Here is a 21,428-nt window from a genome sequence, read left to right on the forward strand (position 1 = left end):
ATATATACATATATATATAAAAAAATCATACCAAACCAAACACAAATGAATAACATTTTTAAGTAAAAGTTAGTTTATTAACTGATGATGAAAAATAAGAACGTTAACAGAGCTGATAGATGACGGATGAGTTAGTAAATATAATTTTACAAAACAAATATTTTTACAATATTCGTATACAAAGAACAGAGAGGTTACAACAACAAAATTCCAAATTAAAAAAAAAAAAAAAACCCACATTGAGCGAGATAGAAAATAAATTTTCTTTTCAATCTTAATGCATTTCTATCTCTTTTCGCAGCTGCTTACCTTGAGAGCCGCCGTTGTTGCCCGCCGATATTAAAGCATTATGGACGTTTTGTGTTTGCGGTTGTGATGCCTGATACCTTTGATTATCGCATATAATTTCGGATTTATATTGAAATAATGTACCGTCAGTATTGGTTGTGGCAGTGGCCGGAGGACTTGTATTATGATTGCTAGGACTTAGCGCATCACTCGATGCCACTTGCATTGTTATATACTGCGGAGGAGGCTGATGATTGGGAATACCATTTAGAGTGTTAGCTGCCGGCAACATGCTGTTGCTGTAAATTATTGTATGCTGCTCCGTAGGATTTTGATCTTGACTAGAATTTGTATAAGTTGCTGTTGCTGACGAAGCCCCAGCTAATGATAGCGCTGTAGAAGATGCGGGAACGATTGCCTGAACAACCACGCGAGCATCTGTTGTAGTCGAAGTGGATATTATTGGATTTGTTGTTGGGGAGGTTGTTGTTGTGGAGGAAGTTATTGGTTCAATCGCCGTCGATTTTGTGGTCATTTGTGTTTGCTGCTGCTGTTGTGGTTGCTGCTGCTGCTGCTGCTGCTGCTGCTGTTGAGATTGTTGATTCAGTTTCGGTATTTTACCCTCAAATTTACGCCGTTGTTGCATAAAATGCAATGAAGGATGTTCGCTAATCACAGCAGCGAAACTGTAATTATTCGCCGGATAAGTTTTACTTTCAGAGTCTGAAAATTTTTGAAAAGATAAAAATATAAATTTTTTAAAGTTTTGTTTTTAATACTTTTTTAAAAAAAAAAAAAAGAAAAAATTAAAATGCATCATTAATAATAGTAGAGAAATGTGTTCATATAACAGCTGTAGGAAAACGAACATTCGAGTAAAGAAAAATAATAAAAGTGAAAATTAATAACTGGATGTAACAAGAAATTTGAAAATATCATTAATAAAATTATAAAATCGAGTGTTGGCAAAATTTCTTCGGTTGTTTGTGCCCGATAGATACAGATAAGAGATACAGATATGGATTTCTTCGGAAATTTTACTTTTGTTCATTTTAGGTACTTTTGATATTTCAATCAGCGAAACCTTATCCATACACCGTGAAGTCTACGCATCACGCATCAAAACCTTCATATATTGAGATAATTTCTTGAAATTTTCACTCGCTCCAACAATTGCTCTAACATCAATTTCAAATCATTTTTATTTCATTAAGCAATTATAAATCTTTTGGAAGAACTCAAATTGTTGTACGTCAGTTCTCAAATTACCTGAAAGAACTCAGAACCATGGAGGAAGGAGAATATTGCAGCTGTGCGTCATTGAGATTCCAATTAACCAATTAGGGGTCTTACTTACTAACCTATTGCCGTTTACAGTTATTAGGGCCTAATGCAAGATGCACGCTTTAAGCCCTTTGAAAGAAGATGGCGTTATTCGTCATAGAAACAACTTTGCTGACAAGGCCGACTTTTGGCTCAATGCCTTCTAGTGGCGCATTTGATTTGATTCAACCAACAAGGAAAAGCGTTACCGGAGGTATTATTTTATTGCATATATAAATGTGAAGAGCATTGTAAATCTATTTGGTTTCCACATAATGCTGTGAGACGCCATGCAATCGAACAATCGAATGAAAATTTTTGTTTAGTTCCCACGGGAATTCGAGCGCCTATTTCACCAGCATATATATATGTTCCGCCTACAGGGACAAGAAGAAGGTTATGGAAAACGTCCGCTTAATAGTTAGTGCATAGAACTTAAGAATTCTCTATGCCATTTATAAAAAAATTTATATAAAAATTGAAATCATTAAGAAAAAAGTAAAAATATTATAGTGAGGTAAGACCCACCCACATTAAATGTCTTAACCCACTTCGCTTAGTACAGTTGCACAAATAACTAACATTTCAAAATCAAGCATTATATGGGAAGCGGTCGAAAAAATGGTCCGATCCGAACCATTTCGTTCGTGGGTTGAAACACTTCCAAGTACGAGATCTCCTCAAAATATGATCTGTAAGTTGACCGCAAGAAAAAAAAAGACGGAACAATTGGAAAAGCACCTCTAAATTGGTCAGTGAGAAATGCTTCTAGCTCAAGTCCTTCTGGGTTTCGGATATATCCGCACTTACATAATGTACCTTTGTACCATAAAGTGGTTTTAAAAAGCTCAAGCTTGATGCCCAGATTTATTACTGTATATAGCGAATATGCTTATGTAGAAGACAAACGAGAAAGTTTTATTCGTCATGGAATATTTGATGCTATCCAAATATCAAGACGATTCGTAAAAATTGTAAAATATTTTGTCCATAATAAGTTCATTGATGTAAGCAATTTTCGGAAAGAATTTTTGAAAGGTCAATGGAGTATTTTTACTATGCTTAGGTCATTAGGTTAACGTGTTTGTGACCGTTGGTCTTCTTGCTGGAAAATGGCAACGTATTACGTCGCACTAAGCAAAGGCTTTATTGGCTCTTAGATTAGTATCTGCTAAGGATTAAAAGTGACGGTTTTTCTGCCAAAGCTTTTAAAGACATGATCTGTAATCATTAAATACCGATATCTTTCTTTCTTTTTCTTACGAGGGGGGCAGAAAGAAGTATATGAAAATATATCGATCAACAACATTCATTGATAAAGAATATTTATATCTCTGATGAGTTTTCCTATTCCTATTAGGGGGGATGGGGGTTGCAAAGACACATACAATTAGACTTAGGAAAATGAAATATTTTAATAAACACATAATGATAATGTTAAAATAGAAAGATATATTATGATGAAGAGGTTAAAATATATATTATATAAAAAGGTAGATTAGATGATAGATAAATTTTATGAAAATATTTACATGGGATAAATGCTTGGTTTTTTGTTATAATGATGTCGACATTTGGATGTAAGGATGGATTTGATGTGTGTAAATGCGAAAGGAAACAAACATAGAACAATAGAGGATTGAAAACCAGGTGTGTGTGTGTGTGTGTGTGTGAATGTATATAAATAATATTTATACGCATCATTTTATATAATCATTTATTTTGTTAGATAAATCCATTGAAGAGGCTTTAAAAGCTCTCACCTCCACCTCCACTACCACCACCACCACCACCATTACTAACGCCGCCAGATGTTGGCTGATTTAATGTTAATTTTGCTGTTGTTTTAAACGAATTACAACTACTATGATTAAGGTGTAGAGAACCTTCTGATCTCTTCCGTCTGGTAGAATTTTTCCGTGGTAATTTTGTGCTAGAGTTTTGATTACCGGTGCCGTTGCTGCTGCTGCTGCCGCCACCACCACCACCACCACCACCACCGCTTCGACGACCGCTTTTGGCAGTTGATGTCGAAGAGGTTGACGATGCTGGCGATATGGAACGGTCATCTTTTAATTTGTCTTTGCCTCTAGGACTGCGTCCTTTACCAGTGCTATTCCTCGAATTCGTACGTCTTTTCGTAACCAACCAATCATCATCATAATCCGCGTCCGATTTGCGTTTATTTCGTCGTTTCTTAAAATCATCATCATCCTCTTCGTCTGCATATGAGCGAAAGAGAAAAGATAGTGCTAAATGTGATCTGCTTAACTATCCTAAAGTAATCCATGCATACCTGCGCCATCGTCTATGTAAGCTAAAAGTTCCTTTTCTGATTTAAAATTGCTCGTGCATAATTCACTTGTATCGTTCTCATCGCCTACTATGGCTGGCTCTTCCTCGCCGGCATCTAAAGTTAATACGCTTTCTTTAAGCACGGCTTTAATATCATCGGGTATATTGGGATTCTGTTGTATTTCATCCAAGTCTAAATCGGGATTACGTTCTTTGAACGATTTCACTTTAGTGGGATTACATTGTTTTTTCATTCTTTGTATGACATGCATTGGAACATCAGCATCAGCACCCCCATTACTAAGGGGTTTGACAGGTATGCGAGGATAAACAACAAAACAAATATAAATGTTAACAAAATTTCTAATAAAAGCTTCTCCCAGTAAAAGACCAGAAATGAAAAAAAAAAAAAAAAAAAAAAAATTTTCAAAAGAAATGCATACTTTTTATTACACATAACGTCCAAATGTGAGGGCAACGGGGCAGGCACTATTGCGTTAGGTGGATCTTCAGGATGTTGACCGTAATCAGTACCAGCAAGCCAGGCTTGATAGCGTTCCGGTTGAAAACGTTTAACAAATGTATCCATCGATATTTTCACCATATCATTACTAGAGGGATCGCATAGTTTTGCATTGTTTTTAATACCAATGAATAAAATGGATAAAGCACAACCTTAAACTACCTGCATGTGCATTGACTGGCACGTTTGCCATATTCAATCCATCGTTCCATTGCGAAATTTGTTGATTCAGCACAATTGAAACCATGATTAAAACCCGCATGATAACCAAACGGAAAAGTTATCATAATTTCACCCGCCTCTTGGGTGATCTATAATTCAGATATGTTAAATATCGATTTATTTTTTTATTTTTTTTTTCGTCTCTTCCTATAACGTGAACCCTTTTCGCATCTAACTCACCTTATTTACCGGTACATCATGCTGTTTGAGTATTTGTGGACTAATTAGAGTCATTTTATGTCTCAAGTAAGCGTTACAATTTTGATAACTGGCCGGAAAATACTGATTTGCAATTTTTTCTAATTTACGACCATGCTCTGGTGGCACCGAATACCAAGTTTTTGGTGCACCAAAGTGCAAATAATTTATAGAATATAAATCCATATCTTCGGTATGCCATGCGAAGGTAGTCTTCCACATGCCGAAATATAAGTAAGCAGTGTTAACACCATCGATCTGTATCCCATAATCCTCGTTAACATAATCGAGTATTGTACCCAAACGATTAATATTCCAACTCTATGAAAAAAAAAAAACAAGAAATTATACAACGTTTTCCTCCCTACTTTTCCTGTCCCAGAAATACGAAAAAAAAAAAAACAAAAAAAAACACAACTTACGTCCTGATCAGTATCTGTTATACTTCCACTAACGTCAGCACCGTAAATCGGAGCTACATAAGTTATATTTTTCCAATATTTTCTTTCTAAATCTTCATAATCGAAATGCTTTGGGGTCTGATAACGTTCGGTATTAGCCAATTCCGAGAATTGCTTAACCGTCAATGGTTTCTTTTGTATATTAATTTGTTGATAGAGACCTTGTTTACCGGTGACCACTTGACAAATGGGTGCCGGTATTGTTATATTTAATGCATCCAAATCATTGTAGCCGCTCTTACGTGGTATCCACTCTGGCGGTGGCACAACTTTTGCCAATCCAGCTTTATTCGCCCCTTTCGATTCCATAAACGCTACATATTTTGGGAAATTTTTGAATTCATCCCACGTAGGCCGAAATACCATAATGCGAGGTATATCGTTAGCAGACATTTTTGTTTCCGTTTATATCTGAACTTTATTGTGTCACGTTGTAATTGTTTCCTAAAATACTAATCATTTACAGATTTTTGCAATTTCTGTTTTTAACACTTTCTGTAAATGGAAAAGAGAAAAATGAGAAAAACATATTTTGCAGTGTTTTTGGATTGATGATGATGATGCGTGCGTGGATAGACAAGTTTTTTTTTTTTTTTTTTTTTTTTCTTTTTCGCAATTTTTCATTATTGGTCCTCCCTTTTTTTTCTTATTTTTTTCATTATTCAAAATGTACTATTAACAGCAAAAGGAAAAAACGAGAGGAAAAAAAAAACCCAACAACAATATCCTATGTTATTAGAATAATGGTAACGCGGCTGTTCCCCTTTTTGTCAAACCATATTTTCTTCAGCTATTCAACGCGATACAAAAAAACTAGCTAGAGAGCAGCTGCTTGTTTGTAAGCACCTATTATCACGAATAGTTTGTCTTACAACAGCTGTCTGTGGAGTACTTTATAATTGTCAGGATAAGCATACACATACTTTTATTTTTATTTTTTTTTTTATATAACCTCAAAACCATTGAAGAGAACATTTGTTTTCTGCTTACAACATAATGCGACGATTGCAAGCATTTGTGTTTGTAAAGTATGATTCAATATAAAATTCATTTCAGTTAATGAAACTCTTATTCATAAATAAATTTCTTAATAATTTCCTACGAATTGTCTAGCTTCTGCTCTGTGATGTATCGATTGAAGAACGATACATCGCGATCCAAGTTTCGACATACATAACTTATATTAATAATAGTGTTTATGGTGAAATGTATTACGCAAACCTACATATATATATATATATATAAATACCTACTACTGTATATATATGTATATACCTACTACTGTAAATTCTTACTACTATGTATATACACCTATTACATACCTATACCTACTACAATCATATACGTACTATATATATATATATATATATATATATATATATATTAAATATACCTACAATTATTACTATTTATATATATATCTACTTACTACTGTATATATATATTTACCTATTATATACCTATACCTACCACTATATATATACCTACTACAAATGAGAAATCGTTCAAAGGTGAGGATATTTTTCTTAATTGCTACGATGGAATTGTAATTCAAGGCGTTTACCATTTGCGGATTTATGTGTTTAGAAGATTTCTACTAGCACAAGCATAAGCGTGCATGTTCTCTTCAACACTAGTAGTCAGGTGGTGAAAGGTATAAAAAACGGTGCCTGAAATTTGTGCATTCTTTAGGTGATATTAATACATAATAAATTAGTGGTAAACATCCACACTTGGCAGTTGCACTAACGCGTAAACAGAGCATAATGTAAATATATCCTTCTCGAAGTACCCGTACCCGTCACGTCAATTTGGAAATCAACTAATAATAAGCCCAACTTGTTATTATATACAAGTTGCCGTCCACCTGCCTGACTAATCGTCAACCTATAAATTGTAATCTTTGAAATCATTGAATGAAAAGTGACCCAAGTTGGCACAAGGATGAACGGCGATCATTTTTACGACGATTAGATACTAAATCATATAAAGTCTTTGCGATTGCAACTCTTCGACCAAAGTCTTTGCACAACAAGTAAAAATATTATAATTGGGCAAGGCCAATGATTGCATAATTTAGACCACTGCGCTTGGTGCAGTTTTGGTCATAATACATAAACAATTAAAAATGAGCAAAACTCATACATGCTTTTCATGAAAGCCTGCATATTAGCGGATGCCCGAATTGTCACATGACGTGAATTAAATTTAGCAAATTTTGATTACTTTCTACCAAATATTTTTTTATTTTTCAATTTCCGTCATAAAAAAAGCTAGAATTTCGATTTTCTCTCAATACAAGGGCTTGCTAACCTTATGCCGAATCGTTAATCATCGTTACTATCATCCAATTTTCATCACAAGATACTAAAAGTTAAAGTTAAGTTTGTTCAAGCAAAGAACCATGTGATTAAAATTTGGTTCACCTAATATTAATGTAAAATTACTATCACAAGCACCTTTTCTTCATAAAACATTAACAATTAGTCCTTTTTGGCATTGGAGTTCATATTCGATAAGAATCCTTATAACTGGTGTTATCTCAAAAATAGACCTACGTGGTTCAAATTCGGTAAAGTAAATTTCTTGGTCAATTTACTATTATGAAAAATTTCCACCATGAAATATTGAAAATTACACTTTTCCATATAAAGCGTTTTTCAAAATATGTGGTTGATAAAGCGGTCCAATATGAACCATTCTGACTAGCGTTCATCCATGGGCCACATCTCATTAAATTGTCTTAAAAAGGTGTAAATTAAACATAAAAATCCCTGAACAAACATCAAATGGACAGGCGGACAAACAAGCTTACATCGATCTGAATCGATCAGCATAATAAAAGATGAATCTGTCCTAAGCCCTTCCGGGGATGTCCGCAAAAACTTAATATACCTTGTACCACAAGCGGAGTAGGGCATAACAATGTTTGGATATACAGAATAAATCCCGTGAGAGATTAATTTTTGCCCTGCTTAAAAAATAAACTTTTAGATAACATAAAAAGTTTGAATTTTTAAAACTTTACGATGGTAACTGGTCCAGAGTAGCCGTTGGTAAGGCACCTTCCGGTATGAGAAATGTAACCCTTTGTAATGTGAAAAAATCCACTTTTAAGAAGAAAGTAGGTGAGGAATAAATTCACTTTGCCAAATTCGGACTTCGCGTCGATAAAGAGTTTGCCCCTATAACAGCTTTAATGGGTATTGAAGGCTTCCATGATTATGGGGTGCCTTAGGTCGCAATTTTGCATTAGGCATTTAATGGTCAACTTTGTCGTATCTCTCCTTTTCTACTTAAACTGGAGTATTTTAAAGCTGTTGCAGTCACTAGGATGGACTTTTAAGCAATTGAAACTTTATCCGCAAAATTTTTGCATATAAATTCAATTTTGAGAGGTATATAATCAAAACAGCAATATAGGCAATGCCATCATAAAAAACTTTAAAAGTTCATGTAATGACACACTAAAATTACTTAATTTATTGCTGGCAGGATCGTTATGAAGCATATATGCAAGCAGTGCCATTTCGACTTTTAAAATAAACCTACTGATTTGGTAGTAAAAGTGAAGAAATTGTGGAAAATGTTCAAAGTTTGTAAATTTCAAAATATTAAAATATTTATCGTGTAGCAAATTTTCCTTCCGATATATGAATGATTATCCATTGATCATTTAAATTATCAATGAAAGAAAAAAAAAATGGCGAAAATAGCACACAAAAACGAAGATGAATTGAGAAAAGAAATTGTGAATGAGAAACCAATTGGAAATGTTCCACACAACTACTACAATGTGATTTTAAACCATCACACAGTTCCGTTTGTAAAAATTTGTATGATTAAGAAAATGTAATTTGATTTTGATTTATGTTAATTGCGAAAATGAGAGGAAATTTAGATTAATGTTTTTATAATTTCATTTGTAATGTCTGGAAGTACATATCATGGACACCATATGTAAAAATCTAAGTAATAATCGCCTGTCTGTTTCTTTGTCCACCCGCCCATTCCCTGTGTTATAAAAGCTCCTAACACGATCGACATTCTTGGCAGCCGTGCTTCTTATTTACTTCTGTTGAATTAAAGAAGGTGACGGACTCAGCATCCCAATATATAGGCGGCTGTATATAAACTAAAAAGCTCGCTTCATGTTTAAACGGCTTTATTGGATAATCTTGGACTTACTGAACTCGTTTCTTCTAAGTTGCCAAACATGACGAGGAAGGGAAGAAAAAATTTGAGACCTACTTTACGTACATATATAGTTTCAATGTTGTAAACGTGATTTCAAAAAATATGACACAATTTGGATAATACATGAATAATATTTATTTAGATATGTATATATATGCATACAGGTATATATAGAAATATATATATATGCATTTAGGTGTATATAGATAAATGTGTATATCTATAAATATATATATATCCATATAGGTGTATATATATATATAGAGGTATATATATAAGCATCAAGACAGACTTTAATGAATTATTTTTTTTTTGCACTGCAAATCATGGCAAATCTAAGCGATAAGGACATATATGTATATATATAAAAAGTCATATTTCTTGTTTACTTAATAGCATCCTTTTAATTCGAATATATAAAGAGAATTGAAATTTATTGCAGACAACTCCTTTAGTATGCACAGTAAGAGCTTTCAATTTTGCGACTAAATTTTTCCCCAACAAAATATTGTTTCCATTATCTACCAAATTTCCAAAATTATTCCTTTATAATCATAAAATTCTTTAAAAACGCAATATAAATTATTCTTGCAATTAATCAATTTATGTAATAAGAAATATCTTATGAATCACGATAAATAACAAAATTTATGCATATATAATACAATTAAATGACAAGAAAATGGAGGAAACGATAAGGTGTTAACGTAAAAATAGATAGAGACACACGAACACAATTGCATATATAGTTATATAAACGTCGTATGCATATACAAATGTGTGTGTTTGAAAACTACGATATGTATATATAGAAAGACAATTTGCTACGCAGAAAACTGTACCCCAACCACCCGAAATGGTTAACTAAGGAGGCAGCAGCAGGATGGTTAGGCATACGCCGCGTGTGTATGTGTGCAAATTGGTATGAAGAAAATTCACATTTACCGTAGAATTGGAAGCAATAAGAAAAAAAATATATATATATGTATAAGTAAAAGGAAATAATGTAAATACACACACCTTGCGAAATGTAAAGCAGGATATAAAACAAAAATTGTTTATGGAGAAATCAAAAATTTGAGAAGTAAAAAAAAAAAAAAAAAAACATAGAGAAAGAGATAGAGAGAGACAGAGAGAAATAAATAAATAATACTCTCGACGTAAAATAACGGTTAGAGGAACAATAACAAACAAAAAATAAAAATGGCAACACTCACTTATGTTGAATATGAGGTTTTAGTTGTAGTTTTAAATAATTCCTTACGGCAAAGACAAACAAATAACAACTGGTTTGGATGAGAAGCCGTATCGCAACTGATTCAGTTTTTGGTGGTATTTATTGCACAATTTTTTTAGTTTCCGAAAACTATTAATGTAGCGATCGAGTGCCAGAGACAATTCTTCGCCATTTTCTGTTTAATGTGAATTCGTCGAATTTCGCAAAATACAAAAAAAAAAAAAATGTAAAACTGTTTATTCACTCACTAGTGTGCGTGGGCGAGGTATTTAACAGTTATCGTTTTATCGTATTGCACAAGTCTTAAAAAAACAAGAAAAAAACAAACAAACAAAAACTGCATTTTTTTCCAAAATTTTCATAATTTCATGCGGTACATGGTTTATTTTTTTTAAGAATTATTTTCACTTTTTTTTGAAAATTTTATTTCTTTTTTTTTATTTGGGTTTCTTGGCTGTTCAACAACTTCGCGTTATAAATTTTCTTTATTCTCATTGGAAAACTTAATCCTTTTTGAGCAAAGAGAATATAAAAGCAAGTAAAAAATAGAAAATTTCTAATAAAAATTGCTCTCACTTTAATAACAACCAACGGGGCACGTTTTTTAGGAAAATCTAAGTATGGGTAATAGTTACGTATCGCCTGCGAGGCAACGTGCTTGAGATGTAAGAGTAAACTAAATTTTAAAAATCCTAGCGTCGCAACCAAATGCTTGTGTTGCAAGAGCGAAAATCAAGCATAAAAAGGACAAAGCGACTACATAAGCTAATATATGTGCACAGCTGTGTATACGCACATAATGACAAAATGTCGACATGTATTTTTTTTTAAATGTATGCTCTATACTTGAATACGGTATGGAGCCGTGCGAGAAAAATCCATACACACATACATAGGAAACTATAAGCTATGCGTTTATTATGGCCGTTATCCTTTTGTTTATGCCTGCGTATACGTGAGCAATACTGGCATGAGAGCGCATCACTTGCATAGGAGAGTGTGCGAATTTACAAAAGAAACTTTAGCTGTAGAGAGGAGTTAGTCCTGTGTAATAAAGACCAATGCAAAAAAAAAAAAAAAAAAATGTATATATATATATATAATGTATATATATATATGTCTGTATATGTACATTCTCTCCGGAATTGAGCTCGATGAAAATCTAGGAGCAAGATAAAAGCTGCATAGGATTATAAATTACAACGCGACAATGATAATGTATTTGTTTTTATCAAAATGGAGGCCATGAAAAATGATACTCTCTACCGTAATGAAATGTAAAATAAAAACAAATACGAAGCAATCAAATATTTTCAAAATGTCGATGATTCATGCCATTCTTGGATTGTTGGAGTGAAATGGAATAAGAAGCAAGTTTTACATGTTCTGCGGAAAAGGACGAAAACTGGCATTCCAGACTAAATAATTAGAAAACCGCATTATTTACATTTTATAGCGTCTTCGCTTGCGATTTTAATAATAAATTTGCGTCGTTGTTATCAACTTTTTCGGAAATGATGTCTTCTTTTCCAATTTTTTTTTTTTGATGATCTTTGTTAGCATAACAACTTTTGGACGTATACCCCCGCCAAGCTTCTCGCATTCTACCCACCATCTTCTTTTATTTGATACCCACATACATCGTTGGTATTATTAAGAAACTATTAATCCACCAGGTCGCGGTGTCTACCGTATTCATTTTAGATATAACCTATTTTTAGGCAGATAATTTGTCTTCATTTCGGGAATGTACAAAATAGTTTTAAACATTCTGTCTTGTTTGCATTATGATAAATCAGCGTAAAACTATAGAAAATTGAAAAACATAAATTTTAATCCATTGTAACTATGTATGGGTACGGCCGATTTATTCCATTTTTGTACGTCAAGAGTAGAGTGTGCCATAAAGTAAATGTGAAAAATTTCAACCTTCTAATCTTTACAGTTTCTGAATTACGAGCAAAAATCCAGAAATTCTTGTTAATTCTTGTTCAGTTTATGCCACTTCTGCTCTGACCAATTTGGACACTTTTCAGTAGCGACCAGCATGCAAAAGCTTCCCATGTTTCTACTAAATTTGAAGGCGGTATCTTATTGCTGCCACCAGGAGATTGCCGACAGTAAACATCACACAGACGGACGGAGATGGCTTAATCAACTCAGAATATCAAGCTGATCAAGAATATATATACTCTATAGCGTCTCTGAACCTTCCTTTTGGGTTTTACAAGCATTATAAAAAAAAAAAAACAAGACAAGTCTATCCTCCTCCTTCCGTGACGGATGTAAAAAGGAGCCAAGTAAACGCAATTTTAATGATTTGCGAGTAGACGACTTCGTTTAATGCAGCTATTAATAGAACAACTATTCAAGTAAACCATTATACGTTAAATGGTCGAAAAAGTGCTCCAATCCGAACCATTTCCAATAGTGTTCATTCATGGGCTAAAAAGGTCAATGTACCAATTTTCACTGAAACATCTCCAAAATTGTGACCTATAGATTGAACACAACACAAATGGACATGCGGACCGACAAGCTAATAATACGTGGATCTTTCTCAAGTCCTTCTGTGTGCTCTATACATTTGCACAAACTTAATATGCCTTTGCACCACAGGTGGCGTAGTCTATAATAAGCCTTGTTTAGTATTTCAGTCAATGTCTAACTCAGCGGCGTAACATTTAGAAAACGCTTATGCTAGCAAAGTTCCATCTGCCAACTATGCTATTCAATCAGATTAAAATCGTCAAAACTGTTATTATCTCTTGGAGCCGTTCCTTGAGGTATTATTTGCGTTTTAACGAATCGTTGACATAATTTTCTTTGTCATTTGTTATGCTTAACGAAATGGAGGAAGGAGGACAAGACACGATTAACGGTGTACGGTGTACGGTGACGGTACGAATGGGGGCAAAATTACCTATAAAAAATACTTTCAAGTCGAAACCTGGCATACGTATGTTGTAACGATTAACTTTCATTGCATTTTAAATCGATTTTTATTTAACGTACTTTAGAACGTTACATTTTACAAGCATTTGACTGTTTTTGCCCGACTTATGTACGATAAACTTTTAATTAAAAACCTATAGGGAATATTCATCTCAGGCGTTTAATGATGTGCAATTGTTGATGCCAACCGCCATCCCTTTTAAGGAGAATATAACATAAAAAAAAAAAATGTAGGATTTGCACACATTGAAACATTGAAAGTGATTGACATTATCTGATGGCTAAATATTTAAATTTCGATTTGATTTGGCACGAACCGGTTAAAAATTGCAATAAATGTCTAAGCAAATTTTGTTTTATTCCCTAAACACCTCTTCATCATACATGTAAATAAAATAAACGAACTATTGTATCCTAAATATATATACATATTATTTAGCTCAAATTGATTAATCAAACGATGAGATGGAAAGTAATCCAAGCGCAAATTAATGAAATAAAATAGAGGAAGAAGGAATGCGATTGTGGAAACCATTGAAGTTTATTTAAAGTATATATATATATATATATATATATATATATGTACATATACATAAAATATGTACATGTCCTTAAGAGACTTTTATAAACTAGACAGGAACAAAAACTCATTCGATAAAAACCGGTCTATATAATACGGATAATTGTTATTTACGTATAATCAAAAGCCGCTCAACCATAAATTTAGTCATGTACTCACATATACATATATATATATATATATATATAAATGTGTATATAATACATATGTGTATACAACGACATAGGCAAAGAAACAGATAAGGAGAAAGAATTCAAAATAAAAAACCGGTGCTTTTCCTTGTTTACAGTTCACATCTTTCCTATACCTCCCATTGTTAGTTGAAAAGAAGGAAAAAAAAAAAAAATGAAAAAATGAAAAAAAAAAAAAAATGAATAATTGAAAAGTGAATTTGTGTTGAAATATGCAGGAACCACAAACCGGGGACAAAAAAGCTCAAAAAGAAAAGATAAATAGTAAATGCACGTTCGGCCTATCGTTTAAGATAAACATACAATTGTTGAAAGCTTTAATGGGCAAGTTTTATGCGCAATAATAATATGCTCTTCCTCTTCATCTTCCAATCCTGAGGAGGTAGAGAGTGCAGAAGATTTTTTCCCAAATTTCATCTCGTTCTTTTCCTTCGCTTTCATTTATCCTACTTATTTTCCTCGTTATAATTTGCCAAAATCTAGCATTTTATCACAAAACAAAAAGAAAAAAAAGTTACTTCAAATGATGCAAATTCGCCTTCAATCCGTTGCATATCAGATGCATTGTAATCCACCCGAGAAGGAAAAAAAATTGCTTAGCTTAAGAGAAAACTCATCAACGTCCTGAAAACCGCAATCGCTTACATAGTTGCAATCGCTCTACCGCCATATATCGCTACTACCGATCTATCATCAAAATGCAATCGAGCTAATAAGAGTCTATTGTATGTCGTTATCGGGAATTGGGTAAGTGTTTGGGAAGAAATGTGAAGCATGTTTAGGGTGATGTAGTCGACAAAGCTCTGTAATTATTGCAGACGATAAATTTGCAGTTTGATATCTTGAGTTGGGCAAGTTTGAAAATTTCAATAGCAGACGGACTTTTGAATTGTGTTTTCAACAAAGATTTATTTATGTACAATATGTTTACATAAATGTATTTGTATTCAAAGTTGTCTAGCGCTGCAAACGGAAAGATAAAATTTGAATACACCCTTAATTCGGAGTACTTGCATATTAACTTCCGTTAAAAAAAATACAAAACCGACAACTGTAATGACGGCACAGGACAATACAACAACAACAACAACAACAACAATAAAAAGTTTCAAAACACACAAGTGGTCATTGACTGAAAGAAATGCTTGGAAAATGTGTAAAGAAACACGTACGGAGGAAGAGAAACACATAATTTGAGAGAGAGAGAGAAAGAGAGAGAGTGTTACGAACCTATAGCAAGGACTATGAGTAATCGCAGTAATAAAAGAAACACACAAAGAGAAGGATATGTACATAACTAACTGTTAAGCTGTTAAGAGCAAAAAAGAAAGAAAATGAGAAACAGTGTATAAGATAGAAGGCGCCCCCTTTCCAAATTAATTTCATTAGACGGCCATATATATATATATATATATATATATATACAAATATATGTGCAGATATTAATTCTAATGTAAAATCGTGATATTTTTTCAAATCCTTACTCTACCCACTAGGTAGCAAGTATTTTAGTTATTTATAATAAGCAGCACAAACTCATACGTGCACGGCGGCCTCAAGGAGACAAAGAAAAAAAAGGAGGAAAATGAGAGAACGGCTCTAATATGGATGAACTAATGCAAATACAGATATTAATTTGATTTGGGATTACGTCAGTAATAAATAGTTGTAAAAGAAATGAAATTTAATTCGCTTAAGGCACACAACATCTACACAAAAATCCTATAAATAGAATGCATGTATATGAGAAGACTATAGTTTTCGATTAACTATGCGGAGTTCGTATGGTTCGCCCAATATCTAAACTGTCAGCAGTTGTAAGATGTTGGAAATTCTTTTAAGGTTTTCGGTACATCATCATTATTATGTATATGGACGGATATGGCAAAAATTATGAAAGCCCATCAGCGAATTTATTTATGACAAATTGTCAATTTTCTTTTCTCTCTCTCTAGTCCTTCTCCTTCGAAAATTTCAAAAATGAATAGACTTGGGTTGGTTGTACTATTTAAATTAGATTTTCAACTTGGACGAGCCCTTCTCGAGTTTTCAAATGAATTAAGTAAGTAAGTAATAAATAACTTGTTACCAATTGACTCGGGGTCAATGAAACGAAGAGAAGCTTCTTAATGCTTTCACTTAAGAAAATTTCTTCCTCTTCTTTTTCCATTCGGTAAATCAACAACCGAAAATTCGCTGAGATGTGTAAAAAAGGTCTAAAATGAGGGCAGAGTTCTTTGCTTAAGCCTTAGTAAACTTAGAGTTAGTTGGATTAGATAATTAAACTAAATTTAATTAATGTCTTGGATCAATGAAATTCGTTAATTGATGTTAATGCCTATCATTTAAGGAAATTTCTTTAAGCTTGGTGAACTTAAAAAAACATAAAACAATCTGGATAATATACGAATTCTTCAAGTCTCCCTCTGCTCAAGATATACTATTGTTATCATAAAATTCGAAGCTTTTCAAAAATTGAATTTTTTGATTCATCTCATCTTTAATCGGGTCAAAGCGATTACCCCACGAGCGATTTTTCCGAGTCTCGAAAATAGGAAGAAGCCAGGTGAAACTGTATTAGCGGAAGACGATAGAGGGAAGAAAAATTGCTTACGAATCATCAATGCAGTCCCAGAAGACACATTCTTGTGAGGTGCATTTGATTTCGAAATTATTTTGCAAAACCGATTGTATCGACTCAAACGATCAAATAACTCTCTAAACGGTTCCCATCATGCGATGAGAGATGGTCAAGATATGCCTTGTCTTTAAATCGCTGAAATAATAATAATCAAAAGCACTCGTTCTGAATAGTGTCTGCCGGCAAAAGTCTCCTTCAAAGTTTCGAAAAACAAAATATTCAATTTCTTAAGCATTCTAAAGCCTCATGCTGAACCTTTTTGCTGAATTTTCTCACCCATTTTGAAAGTCGAAAAGTTCAGATGAAAATTAACAAGTGAGAAAATCATATTCGGCGGAAGACGAATCCCGCTTATCCACCACTATGTTTTGCGCATTCTACTCTCCAAATTCTTTTATTTGATACCCATTTCACTGGTATTATTAAGAAAAAAAAAAAAAAAAAAGCAGTCACGGTGCCGACCAAATTTATTTTAAAATTAACCCATTTTTAGGCAGATAACATATCTTCATTTAAAGAATGTTACAAAATAGTTTTAAATATTCAGTCTTGTTTACCTTACCATAAATAAGCATAAAACCTCAAAAAAGTGAAAAACTCACTTGTAGGTTTGTATGGACTTGGCGGATGGAGTAGAATGCTTCGTAAAGTAAAATTTTTGTTAAAAAAAAACGGAGTTGCCTTCAGTTTACGCTCCACTGTGCGCTTCCGTTCCGACCGACTGGGGCCATTTTCAATAGCAACTTAGTTGCAAAAGTTTCCAATGTTTCTATCAAATTTGAAGCCGGTATCATCATTTTGCGACTAGGAGAGTGCCACTAGCAAACATCACACAGATGGACAGACATGGCAAAATCAACTCAGAATTTCACGCCGATCAAGCGTATATATACTATATAGCGTCTCTGAAGCTTCCTTACGTTTATTATGGGAAAAAACAAAATGATTGTGCCGCCCACCCTGCAGTGGTGAGTATAAAAGAGGGTATATATGTTCCACAATAGGACTAAACAAGAGGGCTTTCGAATTTGGTTAGTAAGCAAATGAATTAGAAACAAACGGATAATGTAGCGGAATAAGTAAATTTGCAAATAATTGTACTTTGTTTGCGATATTTATTGTTAAAAACTGTACAATGAATTGCGATAAGAATTTTCTCTGAGATGATTGTAATTTTCGCCTGTTTTTTTTTTTAATTTTACATCGCGACAAAAAAATTTACAAACACAAATTTCTTCCGTAATCATTTTGCACATGTACCTTTACCTAAACATACGCATTATTTTACATATATATATATATATGTATATATATGTACATTTACATGGACTCGATAGTATATATAGAAAATTTTTCACAAACCAAACCTCTAGAGAGCATTTTTGAGTGAACTTAAACATATGAAGCTAGGGAGAAAAATAATGTAAAAGAAACAAAATATGCGTCCCTTTTTATGCTTTTGGCAATTTATTATTATTCTGATTCACTTATTGTTTTTGTTGCTATTCGTTTTTCTTTTTTATAGTGATGGCCGCTGCTACCGCTGCTCGTACTTTAACAAAGTAATTTTTTTTTTCTTCTTTTTTAATGTTTGACAAGTACAATTAGATGAAATCTATGTATATATATATATATATATATATATATATGTGTGTGTGTCGTCACGTATTGTTTAAAATTGTTTGAAGGCGCATGCTCCCACAATATAAAAAAAAAAGTTATTTATTTATTTATTTTGCTTCCCTATGTACGCCTGGTATAATATGAATATATTTGTCATGAAATTTAAGAAACAACTATGTTATATATACAATAACACAATCCATGGCAGCAGACATGTACATGTATATATGCGCGGCGATAAAGAAAAAAAAAAAGACTGAAAAAGGATACACAGCACAATGCAGAGGTTTCTGATAGTGTTGTTTGTACGCCTTATATACCTCCAAATATAGTGTATGTATGCGTATGTCTCTCTATGAATGTATACAAGTTTTTTTTTTTATAATTTTACAAAGGAAAAAACGGAAGCCTCGCGACACATCTTCTGGAGAGCTCATTTTTTATAATGTAAATTTGTGAAATTCCCGAAAGCAATAGGTTGAAGAAATTTAATCTAACGACGCCATCTTATATGTCTTAGCCTCAATTTTGACGATTTTATCAGTAGCAGCTTAAATTTCTCTCTTACACAATTCTTACCAGATTCCAGATAAAAGTGCTTTCGTGTTACGTTAGTTCTCACTCGTTATTCTGCGATCCATTTGATATCTTCGATAGACATATGATATTTCTTTAATCTTATATTAATGTCTATAATGTATTTGAAATTTCATTTTTTTAACTTTTTGAAGAATTTCAGAACGTTTACGTGTAAACAAAGAAGCGAATTTGACGATTTAAAAAAGATGTTGCCATATAAAAGTTCTTAGCGAAATAAGCACTGCCAATTAATTGAACTTGAAACGATAACTTATAATAACCAACCAGAGAGTCGCTTTGCACTTTATATTAATTTAGAATGGAAGCAGTAATCCGTAGATATTTGAACTATGTAGAATTTGTCTAGGAAGGATAAGCAAAAACAACAAGGTCTGTGTCGCACGGTGCGTAAATAGAGAAGAAATAAAAAGAGCAAGTTCGCAATGTGTTAATAGTTGGTTTTAATTGGATTAGAAATTTATGTAGGACTTGAACATGTCAGCTCTATAATTATAACTAAATAATGATTGAATTTTTTGGACACAGAATATGTAACTTCTGCCCGCTCTTTTAAGTATTTTTGATTTTGCAACAACAAGAGTAATTGTAGAACGCAACCGATTTACACATATTAACGTTTCTCTTATGAAAAATCTTAAGACGTTTAGTCACGTCTAACAGAGCCGAATAACCGCTGGAGAAGAGAAGTGAATGGCATTCGACAAATATGTTAACAATCAAATCAAAAGAAATCTTTTACAGCCCCCACGCGAAGAATCGTTGTGCTCCTGTCGATGATGATGATGATGAACCCCGAAAAACGACCTTAAAAAAACCGCTGGAGAAGAGAAGTGAATGGCATTCGACAAATATGTTAACAATCAAATCAAAAGAAATCTTTTACATCCCCCACGCAAAGAATCGTTGTGCTCCTGTCGATGATGATGATGATGAACCCGATCTAAAACTCGATGCAAAGTCTTTGGAACAGTTGGCCGTTAGATAGTATGGGCAATCGCCCGTAAAAAGTAAAAACTTTCACGGATAGCACCTTCCTACTAAAAAAAAAGGAAAGAATGCGATCGACTGGCTGGGCACAAATTTTATTTCTCCGTTTGAGATGATGGATATTCTCTCAAGTACACAACAAGTGGAATGGACTTTCCCGTAATACATATAAAATTTCAATGCACTTTAATGAAGCCCTCAAGCCAAACATATTCAAGATTTTAAGGTAGTTTGATGAGCTTCATCAGTTCCAATGAAAGCCGTTCCGTTCCCTCTCTCTCATTCGCTTTCGGAAAGTACTGCACTTTGACTTTTAACCCTTTTCTGCAATATGAGGATAGAAGCGCGCAAAGAGTGGCTTGCAAGCGCGCAAGGGAGATTTGTCATTGAGGATGTAAGTTTATCGCAACTTTGCTGTTAATTTTTGACATACATACGTCTACTGCAAGTATTACTAACAGAAATATATGTTCCGGAGTTCCGATCTTATGAACATGTCTTCGAGCGAATCCAAAACATTAGCTTAGGAATAAAAAATTACAAATCTTCAAAAAAAACTAAAAACCTCTATAGATAGATGACTGCAGGGACTACTTGAAGGAGAACGCAGGAACTCCTTGACCTGTGATGAGGTTTAGTTGACCTTAGAAAATTGATTAAGAAAAAGATGCTCTTCCTAATTGTGATAGGCACTTAAACTTTATGCTCGTGCATTGTAAATGTCATCAAGAATGATGACACGTTAAAGAGTGTTGCTTCAAAGCGTTAAAGAGTGTTGCTTCAAAGTACCAAGGAATGTTAATTTGCAGTAAATGCAGATAACTTTCAGGATCATACCATCAAAGTCGCTTTCGTTTTCTAACAAGAATTCATTTTTAACCCTGTTCCTGCCGATCCTATAGTATGAATAAAAATACCTGTTGCACGACCATGGGCATTTCCAAGCGAAGCACCCTTAACACATCCGAAGATACCGGATAAGTGAAAAGGAAAAATTAGGTTAACAAATTAGAGTAAAATGATGTAAATATTGTTGTTGTATTCTCAATTGAATTGATATCATATATTTGTGCCGTGTAACTCTATATAAAATATGTCGCGCCTTCT

The 21,428-nt window shown here is 33.3% G+C and overlaps 1 protein-coding gene across 7 annotated transcripts in view; it reads right to left on the reverse strand.

The window, feature by feature from the left end:
• The window catches only part of LOC119636830 (serine-rich adhesin for platelets-like), a 41,038-nt gene that overhangs the window by 11,778 nt on the left and 7,832 nt on the right, over positions 1–21,428 (reverse strand). For 4 of the 7 annotated variants that reach the window (XM_038032499.1, XM_038032498.1, XM_038032505.1 and 1 more), the window contains exons 2-8: positions 5,272–5,805; positions 4,832–5,170; positions 4,592–4,740; positions 4,350–4,517; positions 3,908–4,206; positions 3,372–3,833; positions 310–1,014 (exon numbers count right to left, since the gene is read on the reverse strand). In XM_038032499.1, coding sequence (XP_037888427.1) covers positions 310–1,014; positions 3,372–3,833; positions 3,908–4,206; positions 4,350–4,517; positions 4,592–4,740; positions 4,832–5,170; positions 5,272–5,703 — 2,554 coding nt within the window. In that variant the 5' untranslated portion in view covers positions 5,704–5,805. The remainder of the gene's footprint in view (positions 1–309; positions 1,015–3,371; positions 3,834–3,907; positions 4,207–4,349; positions 4,518–4,591; positions 4,741–4,831; positions 5,171–5,271; positions 5,806–21,428) is intronic. The other 3 variants (XM_038032501.1, XM_038032502.1, XM_038032500.1) reach the window with 3 other exon arrangements.

Source organism: Glossina fuscipes, unplaced genomic scaffold (assembly GCF_014805625.2).
Source record: "Glossina fuscipes isolate IAEA_lab_2018 unplaced genomic scaffold, Yale_Gfus_2 28, whole genome shotgun sequence".
NCBI lineage: Eukaryota > Metazoa > Arthropoda > Insecta > Diptera > Glossinidae > Glossina > Glossina fuscipes.